Genomic DNA, 23,640 nt, shown 5'->3' on the forward strand with positions numbered 1-23,640 from the left:
GCAGGCATGGCAGCCTCTGCGTTTATTTTTCCCAAGACTTTCTTCCTTTTCCTTGCAGCTGACGCAGCTTGGCCTCCTTTACATGTTACTTTTTCTCCAGATCACTTATTGTTTTGATTTCAATTGAATTGTGTTCCCTTTGGTCCTAGTCCACGGGTACTATCTTTAGGCAGAGTTTAATTTTGGGTGTTTAGAAAAGGGCACTGCTGAAACACCCTGAGAAGAACTCAAACATACATTTCTGTTTTCTGCTGTTGGCTGGGAAAGGGGGAGGTTTCCCCAGCCAAATCCATGCCTCTTCACACCCTTCAGAGCTCAACTGTCATCAGCAGCAAACCTGGCCTCACTTCTCCCAGTCCCTTTCTAAACATGCCCTGGAGTTCACCAAGCCATGTAGGACCCAAAACTCATCCACGGCCGCATCACCTCATCACCTCCAAGAGCAAACCTGAGACAACCCATCTCCGAGCGCTGCCGGGGGGGCACAGCTGGGCGTCTTCCTGGAACTGGTGTTCAGGAACTTCCTGCAATTTGTTTTGAATTATTTCCCACATGTGTAGAAAGAGGCTTGAACTTTTATTAGCTGGGCGAGCAGAGATCAGATGTTAAGAGAAAACTGTCTCCCGCAAAGCTGCAATGTGCATGCTGCTTTGAGCAACAGTTTACAAGTGTTAGAACAGCACCCTGAAAGTATCGGCCACATCAAGCAGATTAAAAACCTATGAGAAATTCCAGCAAAAAGCCTCAAGTAAAGCTTCCAAAAACCCCTCTGTTTCTCTTCCAGGCCAAGAGCAGGTGGGACACAAGCCCTACCAAAGGAAGCACAGGCTGAACCTCATGGACTGGAGGAGTTATTTAAGACATATATTCACTATGAGTGGCCAATAACTGGTATGAGTCATGCACTCAATGAGGGCAAGTAGCATAAATGAAGCAGGTGTCTGTAAAAATCAATAATAATTTATAAGCTCGTAACACCTCAAAACATTCTACAACTGCTAGCAGAGGCCTTTGTGTTCGCAACACTGCTCCAAGGTCGAAAGAGCAATTCTCTGTCTCAGGACCAAGTAAAGTAAGCAGTTAAGAGACTGGATCAACATCACCCAGACTTCCACAGCTGGTCAGAAGAAAGCCCAGAACATTTCTATGCTCCAGCCACAGCAGGAAAGTCACTGGAAAGCCACTCTGCAGGTGCTCAGACTTACTCTTTGCACCCAGTCTGCCTCAGAAAACTTACATTTTTGCAACTGCTTCACTGGAGAAATCCCAACGGGCATATGCTCAAGCCCAGACCTGACAGGAGGCTCAAAGGACAGGTCAGGGAGCACACGGCTCTCTTCCTTCTGCTTCAGCTTGTCCCTGCTGCTGGCACCTGCATCGTCTGCTCCCATCACACTTGGCAGTAAGATCAGTGAATATAAAGGAACTGGGGAGACATCGCTGGTGTTTTCAAATTGGTAGGAAATTGCCAGGAGGAGGAAAAGACTGTCCATAAGGGACACACAGAGGGCTCCTATGTTGGCCTTTCCTGAAATCTCAGGAGGGGCAATTCACACACCTCAAGATGAAACTGTGGTACCCGTTGCTACAAGATGTGCATGCCTGAAGTTTAAATGGATGCAAACACAAATGCACACATTCACGGAGCAAAGCAGGTTATGAAACATGAAACCATCCTTGCCTCTGAAGCCTGGAGCTAAGCTTAGAGATTGTACCATGGATATTCTCCCAAAAACACCCCATTTCTCTGCTCTCCCCTGGACATTGCTCTCAGCCAGTACTAAGGTAATGACATGAGACCTCCCTGGAGGGACTTGTTCTTAGCTACCTGACAGCTGCTCCCTTGCCACATGTACAGAAATTAGAAGTCTTTTCTGTATGACAGTGTTTAAATATAAGCAGACCATCCTCCCTCTCCCACTCCCCAATACACACACAACACCTGAAATGTAGCACATCCTTACCCCGGCAGGCCTTGTGTCCTCCAGATGTCACTAAGGGCAGCCAGAACATTCCCACTAGCGTTGCTGGAACCAGCCTGCACCACAGAAAGAGAGAGAGAAAGTGATGGCAGAGGGGTTTGGTTATTTACTGAGCTCCCTGTCCCTAGTTAGTGCTACATTACAGGAATTACAGACACCCTAACGACCTCCTTACCCCAGGCACAGACAAAAGCGCCTTGTCTCCAGGAACGAGGCAGAGGGCAGAAAGGGAAACAGAGGCACAGAAGAACAAAACAGTCACTCCAAGGTCACAGAGCTGGTTAGATCAGAACTGGGTATCCAGTCCCTTCTGCACTACACTCAGCTCTTATGTCCAGCAGCTGACACTAGAGCAAGATGTTAATAAAAAGACACACTCTAAGCACTCAACAAGTGACTTTGCTACTTATGCAAGAGGACAGCATCCTTTAGATTTACTTTAAAAAAACAACACGAACAGTGTATTGCATGTGAAGATTGCCTTGAGTGCAAAACAGAAGACGAACAGCAGGACTACAGATAATTAAATTACATGTGTAATCTAGTTAGTGTGAGATGACTAATATAAAGATGCTGTTAAAGAGGCTGTAATATAGAGATGTTGAGGTCTCGGAACACCTCCAAGCACCGTCATTCCCTTACCAATGCTGACCTGGTTGCTCAGGTCAGCAGCAGACATAAATGAAACCCAGTTCTTAGTTTTACCATCCACACTACCCAAAAGCAAAGAAGCTGCAGCAGGTGCAACACTCAGCAATGAGAGATACACAACACAGCAACATGGCAAGCACAGATGTGCATGACTCAGCTGGGGAGGGGCATGTCACCAACAAGAAACACCCCCGCGCTGAGGGACGTGAGCAATAGGGTAAAAGCTCCACACAGAAATACCAGGATGCTTGACCTTTGCCAACACAACTCTTTTCAGGGCAGGGAAAGGCTTTAGGAATATCCACCTGCTGGGGGCTTTTTTTAGGTATGGGGCTGCTTAGCTCTGCTCTGGGTCAGCAAGATGATGATGGGAACACTAGACTTACTGGGAATTTAACTACTTACTAAACTTACTGATCTTATAAGCAAACTTCCTTCTGCCCTGGCTGGCAGACGTAAGCCATCAGTATCTCTATGACATAAAATTTTAGGACAGAAAATCCAGTGCCAACCCCCTCCTCAGAAAAGATACACACACACACGCTCAAGCCCAACAATTATCAAACCAACAGAGGAATAAATCCCTGATGGGCAGTTTAACTTTGGTGCATGAGACTCTGGAAGTCTAGCACACACACATGCTCTTCTCAGACAGCTCCTTTGGGAAAGGACCTGAAGAGCAATTCAAGCAAAGGAATACAACAATCTCATTAGTTCTGCATGCAGTACCTGTTTACATCTAAGCCTTCAAGGACAAGCGCAGAAATCGTTATTAAGGGGTGCTGGATTTCATTCTGTAATGACCATACAGAAACTCTGGAACTACCCGAGCCATTCACCTGCATGTCTACTGGCCTCCTTCACTCTTACCTTTGCCAACATAATTCTCGTCTTCGCTACATCAAGAGGTGTGGTGACTGCAGCTGCAAATCCACCTGAGCAAATTAAAATACCAAACACAAGTGAGACATTGTTGGGTGAATACGAATGCCACACTGCCTAGAATTCCCATGGCTGTGGTCAACACTGCTCCATTATTAATGCCTACGGCATGTTTCCTCAGTCAGAGTCCAGGTACGTTTGTTGAAGGTCTGTACACAGAGTGTTTCATTCCTGTGTATTGACTTAAGCAAACAACTCTACACTAGTTAACTGTAAATCCAAACATCTCAGTTGAGATTACTATCCTTTTGTTTTGGACTCTGTACACATATGAACATATGAAGGCCTTAAGGATAACGGATTCTGCTTCCAACACCTACAGACAAGTTTGAAAGGAAGGATTTGCTTACTCATTTGCAGAGATGGGAAAATAAGCTAATCACACTGTGTTCTGCCTTGAGAATTAAGCCTGACCATTTAAATGCTAGAATGATAGAAAGAGAAGAAAGATGCTCTGCATCTGAAACACACACGCTTCAGGGGCAAAGCTATCTGCAAGTTATGGACAGACTGGATCTGGACTTCAACTGCTAGACCTGGGACTCAAGCAAAAAAGACAAGCCAATGTTTGGGACAGGGCTCATCTCTAATGAACAAAATCAGTTCCATTTTGGGTAACAACAATGTGAAGCTGCCCAAGGGTCTCTGGAAATTGTCAGAAGTCTGCTGCCACAAGGGCCATCTTCCCCACACGGGCATCTTTATTGTCTCTAATCACTCCCAAACCTCGCTCTTGGAGCTCATTACTTTCACTTGGAGCAGCCAGCTCAGCTGTGGCTTTCCTCCTGAAAGCCAGAAATCTTCAGCTTATCCATCTGCATGTCTCACCCACAAATGCGTGTGTGTCTGTCTCCATATTTTAACCCTGTGGCTACAGCCTGGCCTCTTGTGCTATCTAGGGACCAGCTTTGCTGCTTTTTCTCCCAGGATCTTATTCCCTTTGCCTTATTTCCCCATCCTAAAATTAACTCTAATCTCTCCTCCCCCCATTCATTTCAACAAGTAATTCACACTGAGGAAGAGCCAAAGTAAAGGAAACTTTTAAAATGCAGGAGCAGTCCAGAAGTGAGTGAAGAAAGAAAAGGGAAGATGGGGGGAAGAAAAGAGAGACAGACTTGTTCTGAAACCTTTTTCTTCTTCATCCTGCTTTTATTCTCTGGAGCTAGTATAAATCCTGTATCTGCTAAAGCAGGGAACAAAGTGACTCCAAAGACTAAAGCCTACACAGTACCCTGGGAATAAACTAAAAATAATCTATTTTCTGTTCCAAGTTTTATGGAATGTAGAAAAATTGATCTCTCTTTCCTTGGGATGGGAGAAGGGAAAAGCATTTCTTCTAAAATCTGTAAAGCAATGAAAAAATCCATCTTTCCTGCTGGTTCAAGTTTATACCTGCATCTCTCTCTCAATCACCTTAGCTTTAACATATTAAAACCTTGTTTTATGTCAGAAAGGAGGCTGGCCAGCTGGCACCCTATCAGTTAATTAAGAAATGTCCCATGACAGTTCAGGAGATGCAGTAAGGCACATGTGCAGTCCCCTGAATCTCAAACCAGAACTAGCAGGCAAGCCAAGCTAGCGAGCAGCCCCAGCTGCCTGGTTTAGGAGCCACTCCTGCTCATGTAAGGTTGGCCCATCTGGGTCACTCTGCCAGAAGCTCTCTAGCAGTGATACCTCGCTAAAAAGCAGAAAAATGGTTTGTATTCAAGAAGCCAAAGCAGAAACTATGAGCAAATTGAACTAAATTCCAGCCTTTTCTTGGACCTCCTTTAAGGTCAAAAATCTTTTTTATTGTAAGCCAGTTTTTGAGTAAGTGACCCAAAGGCTTTGAGAGAATGGTCTGGATAGAAACTTTGGTACTCATGTCAGCAATGTATTTTTAGAACAGTAAAAATAATCTCCATGGAAAATAGTGGCTTTACAAGTCTGGATGGAGAAGCCCTTCCTTTGCCCACAGAGCAAGAAAAATTTAGCAGTGAACCACATGGTTGTCAGGCCTGTATCAAGCAAAAAATCTCAATGCATCACTCAGCTATAGAGTTGACGGTAACACTTCAGTCAGGCTAACTTATTTCCCTTATCAGATCCTGGTAATTTTTCAATGCATTTGTTCCTAACAGTTTCTTATTGGCAGAAGCTTCAACGTTGGCTGATAGAGTGATTAGAACACACACAATTTATCCTGATAACATGTTCCCAAATTCTTATCTGAAAGGTTTAATCAAGGCTGATTGGTTTTCATTTTTTCCCCAGCTAACTGGATCTTTCAAGACTCTTGTTATTAACATTTCAATGTTTCTCCTTCCATCACTGGGAAGTATTTGGTACAGATTTACCAATCAATTTAGAACGACAACAGCAACAATCAAATGCTTCATAAGCACAACAAGCAGCAGGACAGCAGCTAAATTAAATGCAAGTTTGCATATGCCTGACAAGAACACAAGACTAAAGCCAGCGTTTGTTGGGAACCACATTTCATTTAAGGCAGTGAGTCTGACAAAATGAATTTGCTCCGGCTTTAACTCTATAAACGTCCAAGGTCATTTTAGAGTGACCTCTTTGACACTGGTTACATAGGTATCCAGGACCAGGCTACAGTGCTGGCGAGGTACTGCTCAGTCCCACCTACTTTAGCTGGGTAAAACAACTTTAAAAGTGACTGTATTTAATAATCAGATTAACACAACAGATACAAACTAATACAGCCAGAGTCTACTCATTCAAAATAGGAGAGCTATGCACGGCACTAATACACACCAAGGCCCAACAGATCTTTTAACTCACTTCTTCAGTCTATTCCTGTTGTCATGGAATTCTCCAAGAGCTGCCACGTAAGGCTGGAGCCTGCTCAACCAGTCAGCAACCAAGAAAAGTAGGTATGAAAGCATCAGGTGGGCAAGAAAGGCCCAGACACATCCAGCCTTAACACCCCTAATCATTCCGGTTTCTCTGCAGAGTTGCCAGAGAAAAAGGCACCTTAGCAGGCAGTCTGTGCCCAGACAGACAGGCTCACCAGCTCACTCTGGATGAGGCCTTCTCCCTTGCCCGAGAAGGATCTGGTGATGACTTGGGCTCAGCAAATAGGCACAAAGAAGGACTTTCACATGAGGAAGGCTCTTGACTTGTTAATACTTCTAGCAGAGTGACAAACACCTCTATTAAATAAATAAATGAAATGAAAATAAATAAATGAAAATAAATTAATATATAATTTTTATTAATTAATTAATAATAATTTTATTAATAAGTTAATTAATAATTTATTAATTGATAAATTGTAATAAAAGTAAATTAATAAATTAATTAAATAAATGAAAATAAAACTTCACGCAGTAGCAGAAAATTCATCACCAGTCTCCCAAGAAGACACAATGGACGCCATATTCACACATCAGCTAAGCAGCTAAACTTTACCAAGCTCAGGATGTTAAACAGAAAATCCTTCCGCTACTCACACTTTCCCAGTGACCAGTTCTTGATGGAAGTGCTAGTGGCAGGCGTCTGCAGAGAATGACCTACCTTGATTTGACAATAAGAACAAAAAGTCTTGAAGACTTAAGATATTCCCCCAGGTTCCTGCTAGCATTTCCTACTCTTTTTAGCTGTCATATGCAAATAAGAATTGAGAAGTATCAGAACAGAGTGAAATAACTTCACCTGAGAACAACAGATAACCCTAGGTCCTTGAAGTAAGGTGGCTGCCTGCAGGATTTGCTGCTGCTGCTGCTTTAGGAAAATGTTTCATGGGTTCTTTGACACACTCCTCAAATAAGGACCTATTGAAGGAAGGAAGACAAGTTCTTCTGCAGTCCCTGTATCTTCCTTTTCTGTACCATTTTAACTTCTGCTCACCCTTTCCAAAGGAACCAGGGAAGCCTTCTAGCCATCACAGAGGCTCTGTCCTCATTCTGCGTTTCTGTCACGTGGCCAGACCCCCGACACTTTCTTCTGCAACACCAGCCCAGTTCAATATAGGTCAAGCTCATTTCAAGAGATAGGAACTTGTGCTTGATTAATATCCTTGTTTGAACTAGGCCAACTTAGGAAAATTAAAAAATCCAAGCTGAGCCATATTATTGCCTTTCTTCATTACTGTTTTCTATACTGACATCTGAATATAACCCAGGACTGATTCAGGATTGAATCCCAAATCCAGACTGAAAAACTGAGTCACACAGGTCCAACACTAAACCTCACAGAATCCTCTTACACTGACTTATTTCCAAGTTCACAAACGGTCTTTTTCAGAACTCTTCAAACAATCAGTTCCTTTTTTTGTTGCTGTTTTGAAACTTTTATTTTATTGATACTATACTGATTTTTTAATATTTTTTTTTAAGAGGAAGTTCATTCTGGCCCTTTATCACTGTGGGAACACCTGCCAATGGTAGAGCAAAGTTACCCAAGAACCTCTTCGGATTTAAGCAGAAATACCAAGAGGCAGAGCACTGCTCCTCCAGCGATTTAACCGGCTCAGGGTTAGAAGCATGGTCCAAGCAGGGAAATCTTGAAAACTACTCAAAAATTTATTCAGAGCTATAGAGTTAAAGAGGCTTTTAGACACAGTGTGTAATCTTGTCAAAGACGATTAGATCAAAACAAAAGTGACAGGAAGCCTTCACTGTTAATGTGCAAAAAGCTCTTGTTAGTGCTTTGTTATGCACAAGACTTGCACCTCCATTCTCAGTGACTCTGTCACCACAGAGCATTAATTATTAATGTTCAGGCACTTTTTTTTTTTTTTACAGTAGGGAGTAAGAAGGCGCCTTTAACAGAGGCAATTTTCAATCACACTAAATGGACACTCAGGTTCTTTGACAAGCTGGACATCGCCTCACTGCTCCAGGGCAGTACTTTGCTCTCCTAACAGCCAATACCTGATAGTAAGATTTCCTTGCCACTGGCCCACTTCCACGGAGGACGCATAAAACCCAATCAGAAGCTCTTCTGGGACAGCCTGCCCTGGTACAGTGCAGGGCTAGGGTGCAGTGGTCCAGCCAGGCAGCCTAAGCCCAGAGAAGACTCAAGCATGGAGTGCCACCACAACCATGCCTGGGCTGCCCACAGCACGGGGACACGCTTCCCCCCCTCTGCCTCCAGCCTGCCAAAGCCTGTGCCCCTATCTGGGCTGGCATCCAAACAGCTCTGACATGAGGCAAGGTTTGGTTCAAACTCAGCCTTCGGCTTAGAATATCATGTAGATCTACCCTTGGGTTCCTCCCCACCGGCTGCGCAGATACCACCTTCTCTCACTCCCCGACTGCTTCAAACATCCCCCCTAGTTGAGACACCAGAGATGATGACAAAGCTGGACAAGGCCTCCAGGGATTAAATTATTAACAGATGAGACAGAAAGGATTCCAAATCTCTGATATTTATGCTATGCCTATTACGTTTCTATAAAAAGCCCATGGATTGCATACATACATCTTACACATGTGCGCTCAACAAGGAGGAGTCAGGCCTCTCACAGCACTCTGGCTGAAATTGCTGCCATTTCACAGGCACTGGGGATGGAATTCAATATATTGTTGCTCTTTGTTCTGTCTTCGCCAAATAATCTATTATGATTTAGCTAGGAACTAACCATTGCACACAGACACACACATATATGTGTGCGCGCCATAAAGGGAAGCCAAACAAGACTTTTCTTTCAGTTTGTTTCAGCTTATTACCCTTCCCCTCAGGACCTCTAACATATTTTTAGAAAGTATTGAATTCAAGCAAAGAGCACAGGAAAAAAGCATGTCTGTGATTTCACCATCCCACTACTACCATGGTGGCATTTGACAGCACCTCTGTGTTTAAAGATTCTTCTTTGGATAATTTTCTCCTTTTAAGGTGTATAACATGATGATTTTAAATCACTCGGATGCATGCATCCATCTTATTTTATTCACAAGGTAAGGGCGAGATTCTGATTTGATTTTATTTTTTTGTTTTGGGGTGGAAAGAAAGGAATAAAGAGTTTGGTCTGTTTTTTCTTCCCTTGTTTGAAGCTATATGTAGGTAGGTAATGATTTTTAACCATGGAATCCATTTTTCACAAAGCAGGAAATTATTTTTCAACTGCCTCCATTCAGCAAGACTAAATATTTTCAGCGAAATAGAATGGATGCGGTACCAGACTAGATCAATACAGGGCCTGCCTGTTACGTGTCTGCAGAGGGAGGCAATGGAGACTGATGGGGAAGGTTGTGACCCAAAAAGAGTTGAACCTCATGAGTTTTGAAGCAGATCTTCAAAGGACACAGAAGAAAGGAAGTTTAAAATACTGCTGGTGAAAAGGGAATTTCAGGGAGACAAAGAACAGAGAAGGAAAACCTGGCTGGAGGAAGTGAAGCTGGAAAGGTAACTCAAGAGAATATTTATCATCACCAACTACAACACAATCTACAAAACAGGACTCAGGCTCTGCAAAGATTTGTGCTCGGGGAATAGAGCCTATGAGGACAATGAGGCTGAAACGTCTCATCTGCCACCACCATGGACCTGGAAGCCTGTGCTGCTCCAGGACCTGGTGTCTCCTCTAGCACAGCGTCAGGTCTCCCCAGCGTCTGCCAAAGGGCAGTGAACTGTTCACACATAGCCATGCCTCTGGAAGCTCCTTCTGCATTATTTCTGCTAGAAAGCAAGCAGACAGTACTGAACACCCATCAAAAAGTAGCAAGCCCAAGCACAACTGGTCAGAATCAAGACATACAGAGAAGGCACTGGAGGTACTGGGTTAGATTTCCAATTCAGGCACCAAATTGGACTCCAGGAAATTACTCCGCAAGGCCTTGGGTAAATCAGATAACCTTTCTAGTTCTCTGAACGTGCCTGAACACAGTTTTTGTATCAATCTGACTGTAAAAAAATCAACAGCGCTAAATTAATGATCCCCTATCACACCTGCAGACGTACAGATTGAATTTTAAAGCATTTTTAGTCTGATAGCTTGTTTTGTTTCAAAACAAAAATGAAAGATGTGCTTCAGCTGGTCTGATTTTGTTTGCACTGATTTGATAAAGTCAGTGTAAAATCCAACAGCAGATCAAATTTTAAGCAAAATAAAATTCCCTTTCACATAAACATAGAAAATACAGCTGGACAAGACCACAACAGATCATCTAAAATATCCCCCTCTGCCCCAAAATGGAATCAATTCTACCTAAACCATTCCCTCACAGCTGACATGCCCGATCTACTAAACTGTGTGCAGCTACAGTCATGCTCCCTTCTCTCAGACACAGTTACAGTGCCCATCAAAACGAAGCCTCAGTCTCTGCTGGAATTCTGCTGCTATTTATACTTTAATTCCCCTAACAGAACTTATTTTTTAAAAAAATTACATACGATGTAATGGCTCTGATTTTGTAAATCATCAAAGAACAAGCTTTGCTTTTCATAATCTCTATTTCAAGAAATGCTATAATTTCTCTTTAAACAGGACTTATTTTTTCCACACATTCTGTTACTGGTTTGGAATCTCAAAATGTAATTTACCTCCTTGGGGAAAAGCTCTGACTATCCATCTCTTAACTACTAATCTGTTTTTTCTATTAGGACAGTTGAGTCTCTCCTCCCTCAAACTTGTCAGCTATACTGATGAGTCATTAATTGATTTTTTCTTTCTTCCCCCCCCCTCCCCCCTACAGTAGGCTAAAATCAAACAAGAAGCCTACTGAAAAATTCAATTAACTTCTGGCTTGTTTGGTAATAAATAGTGCAGTATTGTATTCTGCCACTCTTTATTCCTGTTCTAGTGTCTGGAGATTGCCCAGATGTTTCGTCCTCCTTTTCTTTTTTTTTTTTTTTTTTTTGCTAAGGACGGAAGGCTTTTGCCTCCAGGCTGTGCAGTGCTAGCCTCTGCTCTCCTGACTCTAGTTAATCTACATGGCTGTCAGAGCTGTCACATGAATGGTGAATCATGGCCTCTCACTGCAATCGCTTCAGCCCCTGGGGAAGTGCTCAGAGCAGACAGCTGCACAAACCCCCACCCAAGCAAAGTTTCTCCTGGACGAGGATTTTACAAATCAACTTTGAAATAATCGTAAAGCCTGACTGACAGGCCCCTGGTTTTTAAATAACAGAAATTTGTCAAAAACAAATTGGTTGTCTTTCAAACAGACACCCTGTTCGAGTCTTTTTTTTTTCCCTTCTCTTTCCTTTGCTGACTTTCCTATTTCCAAACAACAACTGGATCCGTTTTCTTCTAAACAAACTTAAATTACAAAGGAATGTTGTTCTGCTATACTTAATAGATTTGCACATTTTTCCCTTTCTTCTTTAGTCTTTCCCAGTATAACATATAATCCTTTGCACCTGCAAAAGCTCCACAGACTGCTGACTGCCAAGAATCCACCACGTGACCCTGCTTCCATGACCAGAGATCCTGTGTTTAAAGAGAAAGGAAAATAAAAAGTTATTAAATGTTTGAATCTATCTGATCCCCATGTGAGTTAACTCTGAGGATGGGAACTTAAGTGAAAAGCTATTTTTGTGGCATTTTTCAGTGATGTAATAAGTGATTTTTCCCAAGGAACTTGTGTACTTGAACAAGCAGATGGAGTGAGAAAGACGTCTGGAACTGAGGAGGGCTTGAAGCAAATTGCTTTCAGGGATTTCATATGTATGTATTTAAGCCTGTGGCCATGCAACTTTGCAAATATTTTGTGAATTTATTTTATTTTTGGCAGATAAAACAGTGCAAAGCAAAACACTGAGCAGGGGGGCGGCATGCAAGAACCAATATCCGTTCAGCCCAGATGTATCAAACACTCCCATTTAAAATGAACAGTCCCCAGCACAACGAGATAGAAGTCCTGTTTGCCCCCCTACATTTCTTAAACAAACCCTTCCTTCCCCTTGCACTCCCAAAAAAACCCCATCGTTAAGAAATTACTCTTATCACTCCCATTATACCCCAAAGCAGGTGTGTCTGTTTTTCCCTTGGCTTCATTAGGGACCACACACCCTTCTCCTCTCCACTGCTCCCACACACCATGCTCCAGTCCATTAACTCACAGCATCATTTAAACATGTGCACTTAAAAACACCAACAAGAACAGTGCCTTCCAAAAACCACCTATCAAGAACCATGTCAAACAGTTGATGAGTCCAATCAGTATCAGCAAGAAAGGCCAATGCGTGCTGGGATGGTTTTTATTATGCCAGTTACGGTTACTTTGTTCTCTCCTCCTCTCCGCTCCATCCTTTCCCATCTCCTGAAATGCTTAACATGGGAAGTCCTCTGGAGGAGAGGTTTATGATGTGAGGATCAGTGCTGAGCAAAAAGGAATGGGATCCATGGCCCTTCTGACGCCTGCTGCAGAGAAATCAGTAATTTCATTTTATAGCTGTGGCACTATCTCATTCTTTTTAGAGCTGTATTACTTCTATACTATAAATTTTTTTTAAAAGCAACCCGATAGCTGTGCTAGGCTGAGATACTGTTCCTGGGCTCCTGGTCTGCAATACAGCCACTTTCCACTGGGGCATGAGACATCGTTTCCCTCATTTGCTGACTCTCCATTTAACACACTGTCCTTGTGACTTGCTTCATCCAACTTGGCTGGTGGTTATGTTTCAGTTGAGTGTTTTAAAAATCAAACTGTTCAAGCAACAATGGCCAGCCACAATGTTGTTTGGTATCCTGCCATAGCTAAATAGCTGCAGCTCTGCTGTACGAAAGCACTAAAAGGATTACAGTCTCTTTAACGCTAGCCATTCTTTTCCTGGTGTTTTCAGCATGTGCTTCTATTGTGCTGTCACCCACAGCAGAAGATTATTTTCATTTCATAAAAAAATAAATAGGGATAATTCTTCAAAATCCATAAGATGCTTTTCTGGAATAACTTACACTCTTTGGACACCCAATTTTCTTGAAACTCAGTCCTGCTGGATGAAGGACACATGCCCCCTAAGACAAAAGGCGTTACCTTCCAAAGCATCTAGGTATTGTCAAAGCATAAATCCCACCTTCAAATCCCATTTTCTTAAGCACTACAGGTACTTAAGAAACCTCAAATTGAAAGCCAGGGTTTAGAAATTTAAGTGCTGGAGCCACTTAATAAAAACAGGATTACTGTAATTTTTCATTAAACATTCTCCATATGTCTATACATCTACAACTAAGAGAACTCAGAACAGTTACTTCTGTCATGCAAAAAAGCACTATGGAAGATCTGCTGGAGGACTAAGAAAAACCAGCACATTAATACAGATATTCATGGTTTTGCCACAAGCCCAGCCTATTCTCAGTCATGATGGGTTTTTATGTTAGTGGCATATGTTTATGTTTATGTTACGCTAATGTCCAAAGAAGCAGGAAAAGGTCATTCTTATTTCTTGGCATGTAGCTCTGAAGTTGAGTTTCTGATAAAGCCTGGCTTCCCAGTACAGTTCTGCACAAAGAGCCTTTGCCAAGCAAGGCAAACGGTGATGAATTCTCATCTGTTATGCCTGCAAATTGGCAACAGGTATTTGCAACAGTCATGCAATACAGAAAATTGTTTAGAAGGGTGGAGCCAGGAACAGTTCAATTAAATTAGGGAAAAGGAGAATTGAGGCTGGAGAACAGGAAGAAAATTCCCCAACAGTGAGGTCTACTGAACAGCACTGCCAGCCTCCCCAGGGAGGAGAGGAAAGCCCTCTCCTTTGAGTCATTTAAAAATAGACTGGAGAAGGCACTCAAGACTGTACTGTGGAGAATAATCCTGGGTTGGCAAGGGCAGGATGAGATGACTTCATGCATTTCTTTCCATCTCTGATTTCTGTGAATCACCCAGAGCTCCAAACCTGAACATGCAGAAGAGCTAGAGAGAAGCAGGGCATGAGGACATCATCCCCAAGGAAGCCAAGAGGAACAAGTGTCACAGGACCAGCAGGACTCTGGTCCAAATGCTTTCTAACCACACTCACGCTGTGGGCCAAGCTGATGTGCTGAAGGTCACACATGTTTTCTCTCATAGCCCATGGACCCACACCCACTAATTGACAGAGCTTTGTGGTAAATTGGGCTTGTAAGTTCTTCAGAATCACTTGCCTTTGTGCTGCACCGAACATGGTCTTAATACCACTAACACAGGGCAGAGCACAGAAGCTATTAGAGGCTTGTAGATCACTGTAAAACCAAGGCCTTGATCCTGGAAAGAAATACAGGATTCATATACATATCTCCCCAAAACACCGACTCTGGACAGAACTGCTGGATTTTTGCAGTGTCTAGATCATGCTCCACCATCCTAGGTGTTGCACAAATTCAGAAGAGCCTTCCACTTGGGGGGTAACAACGAGAGCTGAGGTCAGGCAGAAGACGGGTGTCAGAGGCAGGCTCGGAGCCCATGGGTCTTGGCTCCCTGCTCAGGGCCTCCAAACACGGCAGAAGCACCCACATAATGTCTGTAGGAGCCCTGCAACTACACTGCTTTTCCTACACGTGCTCTGGCAATATGAAACATAAACCGTGAACTACAGACAACATAACTGCAACAACTGGATCAGCCTGGTTTCCCCACCATAACCAAAAGGCTCCTACCTGCTTACACTGTGCTCCTCCCGCAGAAGGCTGCAGGAGATAACAAGACTTTTCCAGGGCAATACCCATTCCCACTAGTATTCACAGCCTAGGAAAGCAAAATGACAAGGAGCACATTACATGAAAGCAGGCCGCCATGCCAAGCCTGTGTCATGTGTATTCTATTAAGCTGAAGGCTGAATAGAAGACTTTGTTTTCCACTTCAAAGGACCCCATCCCAATCTCTCGCTCTTCCCTTATGAATAACAAATTGGAAATAAATCTTCTGGCTGAAGTGCATGGAAACTTGTACAGTTGGGGCCCTCTGCAGCTTCCCAGCTCAATCACATGCTAATTTTTTTTGTAAACACTTTTATGTGATATATATGTAAATCTCGCTGTGCATTGCCACACCATGTAAAGCAATACAGCGGGTGTGTCCTCAAGGGATGGGACACAGTGGGATGCCTGAATGCAGATTTCAAATTATTCACAGGGATAATGTTCACAGAGAAGGGTCAAGTTTTATATCTGGGCAGAGCCTTACTTTTCTCCCTAATGATCCCATTTCATACTGTCCCATAGGCCAGTGTCCTCTACTTCTCACCACAAATGTTATTTAGCATTTTTGATACTGACAATACAAGGACACTCCAGTTTGCTGGGCAGATGGCGCATTGGAAGAGTCACTCTTAAGATATACCAAAAGCTTTTCAATCTGAAAAACAAACAAACAAAAAGAATACTACTGCCTTTAAATACAGGGGGGAAGTATATGGTGCCCACAAACATGAACTCCTTGTGTTGTGGACACCTGGCCTCCAGATGGCCAATAAACTAGTTCACACAACTCCTTACCTGTGCATGCCTGTCATCTTTGCTGTACATTTGTGCTAAAAGTTTGGGGCAGAAATTGACTGTCAGGTCCATACTCCCAACACAGTTGGGTCTTGGTCTGTATGCAGGACACCTAAACTACAGTGATCCTGGGAAAGTGCAACACTCTCATCTCTCTCGAATCTGATGACCAGACCGACACCCCAAACGCTGCAGGAAGCACTGCAGAAAATGAGACGTCTCTGCCTTGGCCTTGCTATTCTTCAGGCACTAAAAGGCAAGCAGACTTCATAGCATACACTAAACTTGAGGCTTGCAGCTGAGTAAATATTTCAATTCAATCCAGTGATAAGCATCTGTACTATTTCTACGTACCCCTCTGTTCAAGGCAGTGTTCAACTTCATGATAACACGGAAGAAAAATCTCTCTGAATTAATCACATGGATTTGTGTGCGTGTGCAGTCCTGCAGACTGAGGAAAGAAAAGCAATTTTCACATTTGCCTTAGCTACTAGGTATTTTACTTGCAATGTGGCATTCTGCATGGCTGCCCCTTACAGATGCATGGCACATTAGCTACAGGACAAGCAAAAAATTCATAAGCCGATTGCAGTTACTATACGTAAAGTCAAACATACAACATAGAGCCAAATGTCCTCCCCAGTGAATTTTTATGAACATATGTGCAGCATATGTGCAAGTACATGTGTATATTATCTTGCAGGAAACATGCAAGCCCAAACATGGGAAAAATTCAATGATCTAAGATCACTGTTGACATAAATGTTGAGACTCCATTTGCAGTAATGGAGTTGTGCTCACTAATGCCAGTACTGAATTTGGCCCTGGAATTAAACCCACCCAAATTCTAGATAAATTGAAAGAAAGAGAAGTTGGCGTACATGCATCAGCATATTTTTCATGTTAAAAGCATTTCATTCCCTTTTCTCCCCATATAATACTACATGGATGTCTGTGACCCATTGGATGCAAATCAAAATGAATGTGCTAAAAGCCTGGTTAAAGAAAATGTCTTCCAAACAGTGTTCCCATGGCAAGGCAGAACATAATATGCCAGCTACACTCAGTTTCTGTGGCACAAAGGGTCATATATGTGTCCAGGGAGAAAAACGCGCTTCTGAAAAATCACTTTGAAGTTAGGACAGCTTTCCTTGAGCATCTGCACTGCTACTACCTGCTAGGAAATCTGTGCTTCATGCAGGCTTGTGTGAATAAATTACATGGAAGAATTACATGAGTCTTTCAAGGTTCTTCAGCAAGAAGCAAGCGTCTGAATCAAATGGTGAGCCCTTCACCCTGATTACTTCTATAATCTAGCAAACATCCCCAGACATCACTGGCAAGCTCAGCAACTTCTAGAGAACCGCTTATAGTCTAGGCTCAACCAAGAGACTCAGTCTGGCTCTGTATCTACAGACTGCGCGAGTCTGTTTTACTTCTGCCGTTTCAAATGCTGCATTGATGATCCAAGGCCATCTGACTTTCTCAAGCGTGTCTGCAGTGCTGTAAGGATTGCATTTGTTTCTTTCTCTTTGGTGCAGATGGCATATAACATTCCTTCGACTGTGCTTCAAGACTGTGTGAATGACACTTATTGTGACACTAATAAAGTGAGGGCTGTTTGCTGAACAGCTGTTGGGTACATTGTTCTTTTGCGAGAAAAATGCAGCCGTTATGCTAATGGCATGCACACGCCGCACTGGCCACAAGTTACATCACGCCTTGAAACGCCGCTGTGGAAATCTGTTTTCCTGATACAGCACCTAAGCAAATGGCAGACACGTTAGCGTTATTTAACGATTAGGACTTAATCCCTAAATCAGCCCAATCGTTACTCAAAGAGGGAGTGAGGTATGGTAGAACACTTACTACACTGCCTGCAAGGAAATGGGTTTAAAGCTGGGCCTGGGTTTCATTTACTCTCGACTTACATGCAGCTGAGCACAGCAGAAAAGAAATACTAGACTGTTTCTCCAGGAAAAAAGGAAAGGTGTAACCTACCTCTAGAGCAGGGAAAGAGCCATTTTAGGCCCAGTTTGGCTACATTCCTCTATTTTCTACTTACCCTGTTAAACAGCAACAGATTTGATTGTAAATTTTAGGAGGGAAATAGCATGTGGTTTATTGTTTCAATGGTGGAGTTATAAACACGTATTACTGCCGAGAACCCCAGCTGCCTGGGCAGAAGCATTCTGTAAACTTTTTATTCTTATTAACTTTTAAAATCAGGTGCAATGAGTTCCAACCAAGATTAGAGTCCTCACTCTCCATGGAAACCCACCAAACAATCTTTGCACAACATGCTTCAAGGTATGTCTCAAAGGTATATCTGCACCGACAGCTACAAGCAAGGCTGAGCCCCCCCTTGAACCAGACTTTTCACACCCTATACTGCCTACATCAGCCCCCAGAAGTTGACCATTCTGGAGGGAAAACCAAGAGAACCAAGCAAATGAGTACACGTGCCAATGCCTTCATGTAGATCTACAGTTCAGTCCACCAGCAGATTTCCCAGGCTCTGTTCCTCTCAACAGAAGTGGCTTGTGCCTGGGGTGACAGCTGAACCTGGACAGAAAACTAGGGACCTAAGGAAGCATAAACCCAATCCCAAACCTGCTCTCCATCATGTGGGCAGAAACCAGTCTAGGACCAACATGGGGAACTCCTGGTCTGACCCAGCCAACTTTCTGATACTGATGAGCCTCACAGGGGAATGGCTGGACCATTCCCTTTGCTGTGATGCCCCACGTGCATCATTTCAGGGTGGAAATATGCCTGTGTACTTTTCAAACTGTTCTCTTCTCCTGAAGCCACCAAAGCATTCCTCTTGTTCAGTATCTGACAGCACTAGCACATGCCACCATAGTCACCACAAGGTCCCACAAGAGAAACCTGTCCATGTATCTCAGTGCTCTGTCTCTAGCTATCTCCTCTGAAAGTCCAACCAAGTATCTCACTTTGTAAAACACTTGCTAATTTGGGAGACTTACAGATTTGAGAAAATTATCATGGCTAAAACCAGTGACAAAAAAACATGTGAGCTCTCTGTAACTTCAGAAAGTCTAAGAGCTTTAGATTTTGCCCAGCACCGAGACAAAGGGAAATCCTGGCCTCGCTGGGTGCCAGTACATCACCTTGAGCGTGGTCAGTCCAAAATTTTTATCTTTCCTTGCAGGTCTCGAGCCAGCAGAGCAGCACGGCCTGTGCCAGCCCTCCCAGAGAGGCTGCATGTACAAGAGCAGGACCCGCTGGCACACACAGCCTGCAGGGTAGTCAGCCTGACCCTGGTGTTGTTAAATAGTCTTAGCAATGTCCACGTGTCTCATCTCAGAATCGGATGTGTCTAATGAAAAAGACAAAAGTTATCAGGCTAGTAGGTTTGTTTTCCTTAAAAAATCCCCACTAAACAAAAATCCCCTTGTTTTTCAAGTCTACTCATTTGAGACCTATGTCCTCCTGTCCCATCCCTCCTCACTGGCTACCAGAGCCTTTTCTCCAGACATACAATACATTTGGTCTATAAAGAGAGCATTCTCCATGTACAGCTGCATTTGAGTAACTCTGAGAGGCTCTGAAGCGCAGCCAACATGCAGAAATATAAAACCCAAGAGGACTGAGTCTTGTTTCACCTGAGAAGGGTTTATCTTACAGCACTGTTCTCCAAGGGAGCTGACTATTTCCAATCAGCCATAAAAAGCAGGCATTTCTGACAAGATGTTTCTGGATTCAAACCTCACCAGAGACTCTTAATTTTGTGAAGCTTTTTTAAACTCTGTTTTGTTGGGAAATAACCTGATGTCCACAGCAGAAATTAAAGTTGTCTTTTTTTTTTTCTCAGTTAGGTATAAAAAAGAAAAATTACAGATTAAAACACAACATGAAACAAATGATAAATCACTTACATACTGTTGGTAGGTACTGAGATATGACGATTGGAAGTGCTGAATAAAATGACTGAACAGAACAGAAAATAATACAAAAGAGATGCCCTCCACAGTGCTACAGTCATCTGGGTGGAGACTACACACCCCTGGCAGCAGGGTGAGAGCAGGAGAGCCGCTGTGCTAGACTCCCTGCAACACACAACAGCATCACACCAAATACACAGTCCTGTAATATGCAATTCCTACAATGAAGAACATACATATAGTACTTCCAAAGTAAGTTACAGAGGCACCTTGGAAATTCCAGGGCAGCATACAAGGGGACGGTATCTTACAAAGTTATTCCAGAACTTGAACTAATATAAATAAACTTGAACTAAAATAAATAAAGCAGCGTGCTTGGCTGGCATTTGGGAAGCGCACATCTATGTTCTGCTGCCTTTCTTCATGGCCACCTGGCTTTGAGATGGGAACAGAAGCATTAGACCCACCTAAAAGAACCTAAATCTGATCAAACTGCCACAGTGGTAATCAGCCATGGTGCTCTTCTGAGGGATGGTGTAGCAGAGAATGAATGAGATTTGAAATGCCCCTTCTTTTCCTGAACTCTGAGAAGAATTCAAAATTGGATTTAGCCATAAGGCTTGGGCTAAAAAGACAGAGAAATGCTACACTAACTCATCCTAGTACAGAATTACAACGTCTGTCTGTCCTAAAACCTGACACGCCATAGCACAGTTGCCTTCTCCCCTTTGGTTTCTATCAATAACCTGTGTCTAAAAGAGAATACTGAAAAATGAAGAATTGGGAAAAGGAAAGACACTAAGCATGCATTATAGGAGTGGATGCTACCTATGTCCAAAAAAAGGAGCTGGATTTTGTTTTATTAAAATCGTCATTGTTTCTTTACTGTTGTTTCTCAAGTCATAGTGAGCTAAGAAAGGAGTCTTATTAACTGTTTCTAAATTGTGTGTTCACCTGGAAGTAAAGCTTGTCTTTGAAGCAGTATCTGTTTCTTGCTAATTACTGCAATAGTCCCTTCGCCAGCAACCCTTAGTGTACGTGACCTTCTAGTTCAGTAATCTACACAATGCACTTTCTTCTTCTTCTAACTTAATTTAATGCATGACATGCAAGTTTACTCTCACATAGGACAGGTGGTCTACATTCACAGACAGAAGAAAACTGTGCACATAAACTATGTGGCTAAAGCTTTCTGGAAGCATAAAGAATAACCAGAACAGCTTGGAGCAAAGCAGAGAGAGAAAATGGCATACAGAAACACCTGATTTGCTACCTATGACAAGCCTTTATTAGGCTTCTTGAAGTTTAACACCCTGCTGCTGTCTGCAGCCAGTACATAAGTGAAGGAAAAGGAAACTTCTTCAATGTGCCTCACTAACTGTCCTTTATAGTGGGAAGATATTTTTCCTCATTTTTATGGTATTTAGCTTGTTTGGGCATTTACAAGACTGACTCTATTATTCATCAGATTATGTAACTTTGTACTAATGGCTTTACAAATGGCACAGCCACAGCACTTGTTCTATTCAGCGTAAGATGATCCACACACATCATACACAACTGCTCCTGCATTTACTTTCTCAAGTAATCCCATTAATACAGTGCAGAACAGACCTTCAGCCATTATCTCTAACTCTTCTATGTTCAGGCTTTGTGCTGGTTTTCTCTTGTCCTTTGCACTCCTACCTCTTCTTAATTACTGTCTCTTCATGCTCCCTTCATGCATGCGTGAAATGCCCCAGCCTGAATCATAGTCCTGTTGATGCTACTGGTCACATCCAACCTGCTGATGGGACCATAATCTTTTGTCCTTTATTGTACTTTCAGGGCAATTTTTTAAGAGCTTCATTCAGATAAACAAAATGTATTCTACTTTCACTGATGTGACAAACCTTGAACTCTCTCCATGTGCTGAACCAAAGTGACTGGAGCATGCACGACTGACTTTTGCATTTTTCTACTCTTGGTTCCACAGTCAGAAGAACATACTGCAACAGGTTCGTAGAGCAAACTGACCTGGTTTTGTTTCTCTTCAGATCTGTGCTGACCTCTTTAGATAAAACATGATGTCTCATCCTAAGTGATTCACTCCTGTAGCTAGCTAAACTCAAACTGTATTCTTTAAAGCCTGCAATCTAAACAATACATTTTATTGTCACAGCGACGTGGACATTAGTTAAAACAACTTTACATTCTGAAAACAGCCACACGATGTTGCTGGTTTATATGGTTTTGAAAAGAACACTGCACTTTTTCTCCTTAAGCACTGTCACCTCTTTCTCCCAAACACAGCTGCTGCACTAAGAATTAACAGCTCAGGCCACTATCGCTGCCGAAGAGTTTACAGAAAGCCATTCCTAGACACTGACAGGGAAAGAGATTCCTAATAAGGCAGCCAAAGCTACCCTGTGCAATGGGACGATACCCAGACACCGCATCAGGCTGAGTGCACGAAGTACCTACAGAATCTTCTACGAAGCACAGCTCAGTTCTGTGAAAGCTCTTGCTGTATTTCATGCTCCTCCTGTCTGTGGAGTCCCTTTTATTTGACTCCCTGAAGCCTCTAGGTACAAACATTTACACTGAAGGCTCCTCCCCTCAGAACAACCCAAGCTACTGACACACAGCCAGAGGACAAGCTTTTGTCCCAACCCAGCGTACAAGGACCAAGAAAAATGTAAGTCCTCCTCCCTAACCAGAAGCAGCAAGAAGCAAGGAAGATCATCACTGGTTCCAACCTTCCAGTACTTCTGCCGTTTGGGTCTCAGTCCCAAGTTGCTCAGAAGTCCTGCACCTTCAACCAGAAGCAAGTCACTCTCTCTCCAGCTCCTCTCTTATAAATATTATATTTTTCTAGAATGCTTTTAATGATCTGCAACAATTTTTCTGTACTTTCAACCCAGGATCTCAAAGCACCTGAAAATCCTTTCCTTCATCTTTTGCTGTGACTTAAAGGAAAAACAGAGGGACAGAGAAATTACATGTCTTCAAATCCAACCCTGGGCTCAAAAATCTAGACCCTGACTCTGTCCATGATAAACAAAGCAATCAGCTGGTGGGAGAACAGTACATTATTCTGAAAGGCTACAGTATTAAAACATCATCCATTGACACCTTCTTTAAAGGACCTTTAAATAAACTATATAGAGCAAATCAAAATGGCTTGTCAGTGACACACTGTCTCTCCCTGTCTACAAAACTAGATTCAATCAGTTTTGTCTGTATCATTCACAATTTCCTGTTACCTTGAAGAGTCAAACACAAAAAATTAAAATAAAAAAAACCCTATCACACAACACAAGATGGTTCCCACTTTTCTTTAATCAGTAAAAAAAAAAAAAAGCTAGAGCAGAAGATAAGATTTTTGGCACGCTGGGGAGTAGAATTTAGACCACACATCAGTGGTTAGATATTCCCTGTTATTTTTCAGATATTCAGGCAGATGATTTTCACATGCACGGGTAGCTTGGAAAATACTTATTGATTCTTGGACATGCCCATAATTGTGATAACCAAGTTAGATAAGTTACCATGGAAAGCTTTTGCAAAATATATAATTTATATTTCTATCATTAAAGAGGACTTACCTTTAAGGACTCCCAGAGGGGAAACTGCACCAGAGAGAAAGGAATCTAGAGAGGTGGGAAGAAGAAAAAATACACAACAACATAATGTTACAAAAGTAAATTAGGTTGGCGTGTTCCTCAGCTGGCTAAATTAGGAACAGTTATTGTTCACTCAGTGAACTGCAGCTTATTACATTTACAAATCTTTACGGACACTATGTACGCTGCCA

General features: G+C 42.6%; 1 protein-coding gene across 4 annotated transcripts in view; it reads right to left on the reverse strand.

Moving 5' to 3' along the window:
• Nucleotides 1-23,640, reverse strand: part of SLC25A26 (solute carrier family 25 member 26) — an 89,028-nt gene that overhangs the window by 3,335 nt on the left and 62,053 nt on the right. For all 4 annotated transcript variants that reach the window (XM_040593582.1, XM_040593580.1, XM_040593579.1 and 1 more), the window contains 4 exons: nucleotides 23,432-23,476; nucleotides 11,886-11,955; nucleotides 3,504-3,568; nucleotides 1,965-2,038 (listed from right to left, as the gene is read on the reverse strand). In XM_040593582.1, coding sequence (XP_040449516.1) covers nucleotides 1,965-2,038; nucleotides 3,504-3,568; nucleotides 11,886-11,955; nucleotides 23,432-23,476 — 254 coding nt within the window. The remainder of the gene's footprint in view (nucleotides 1-1,964; nucleotides 2,039-3,503; nucleotides 3,569-11,885; nucleotides 11,956-23,431; nucleotides 23,477-23,640) is intronic.

This window comes from Falco naumanni, chromosome 4 (genome assembly GCF_017639655.2).
Source record: "Falco naumanni isolate bFalNau1 chromosome 4, bFalNau1.pat, whole genome shotgun sequence".
Taxonomy (NCBI): Eukaryota; Metazoa; Chordata; class Aves; order Falconiformes; family Falconidae; genus Falco; species Falco naumanni.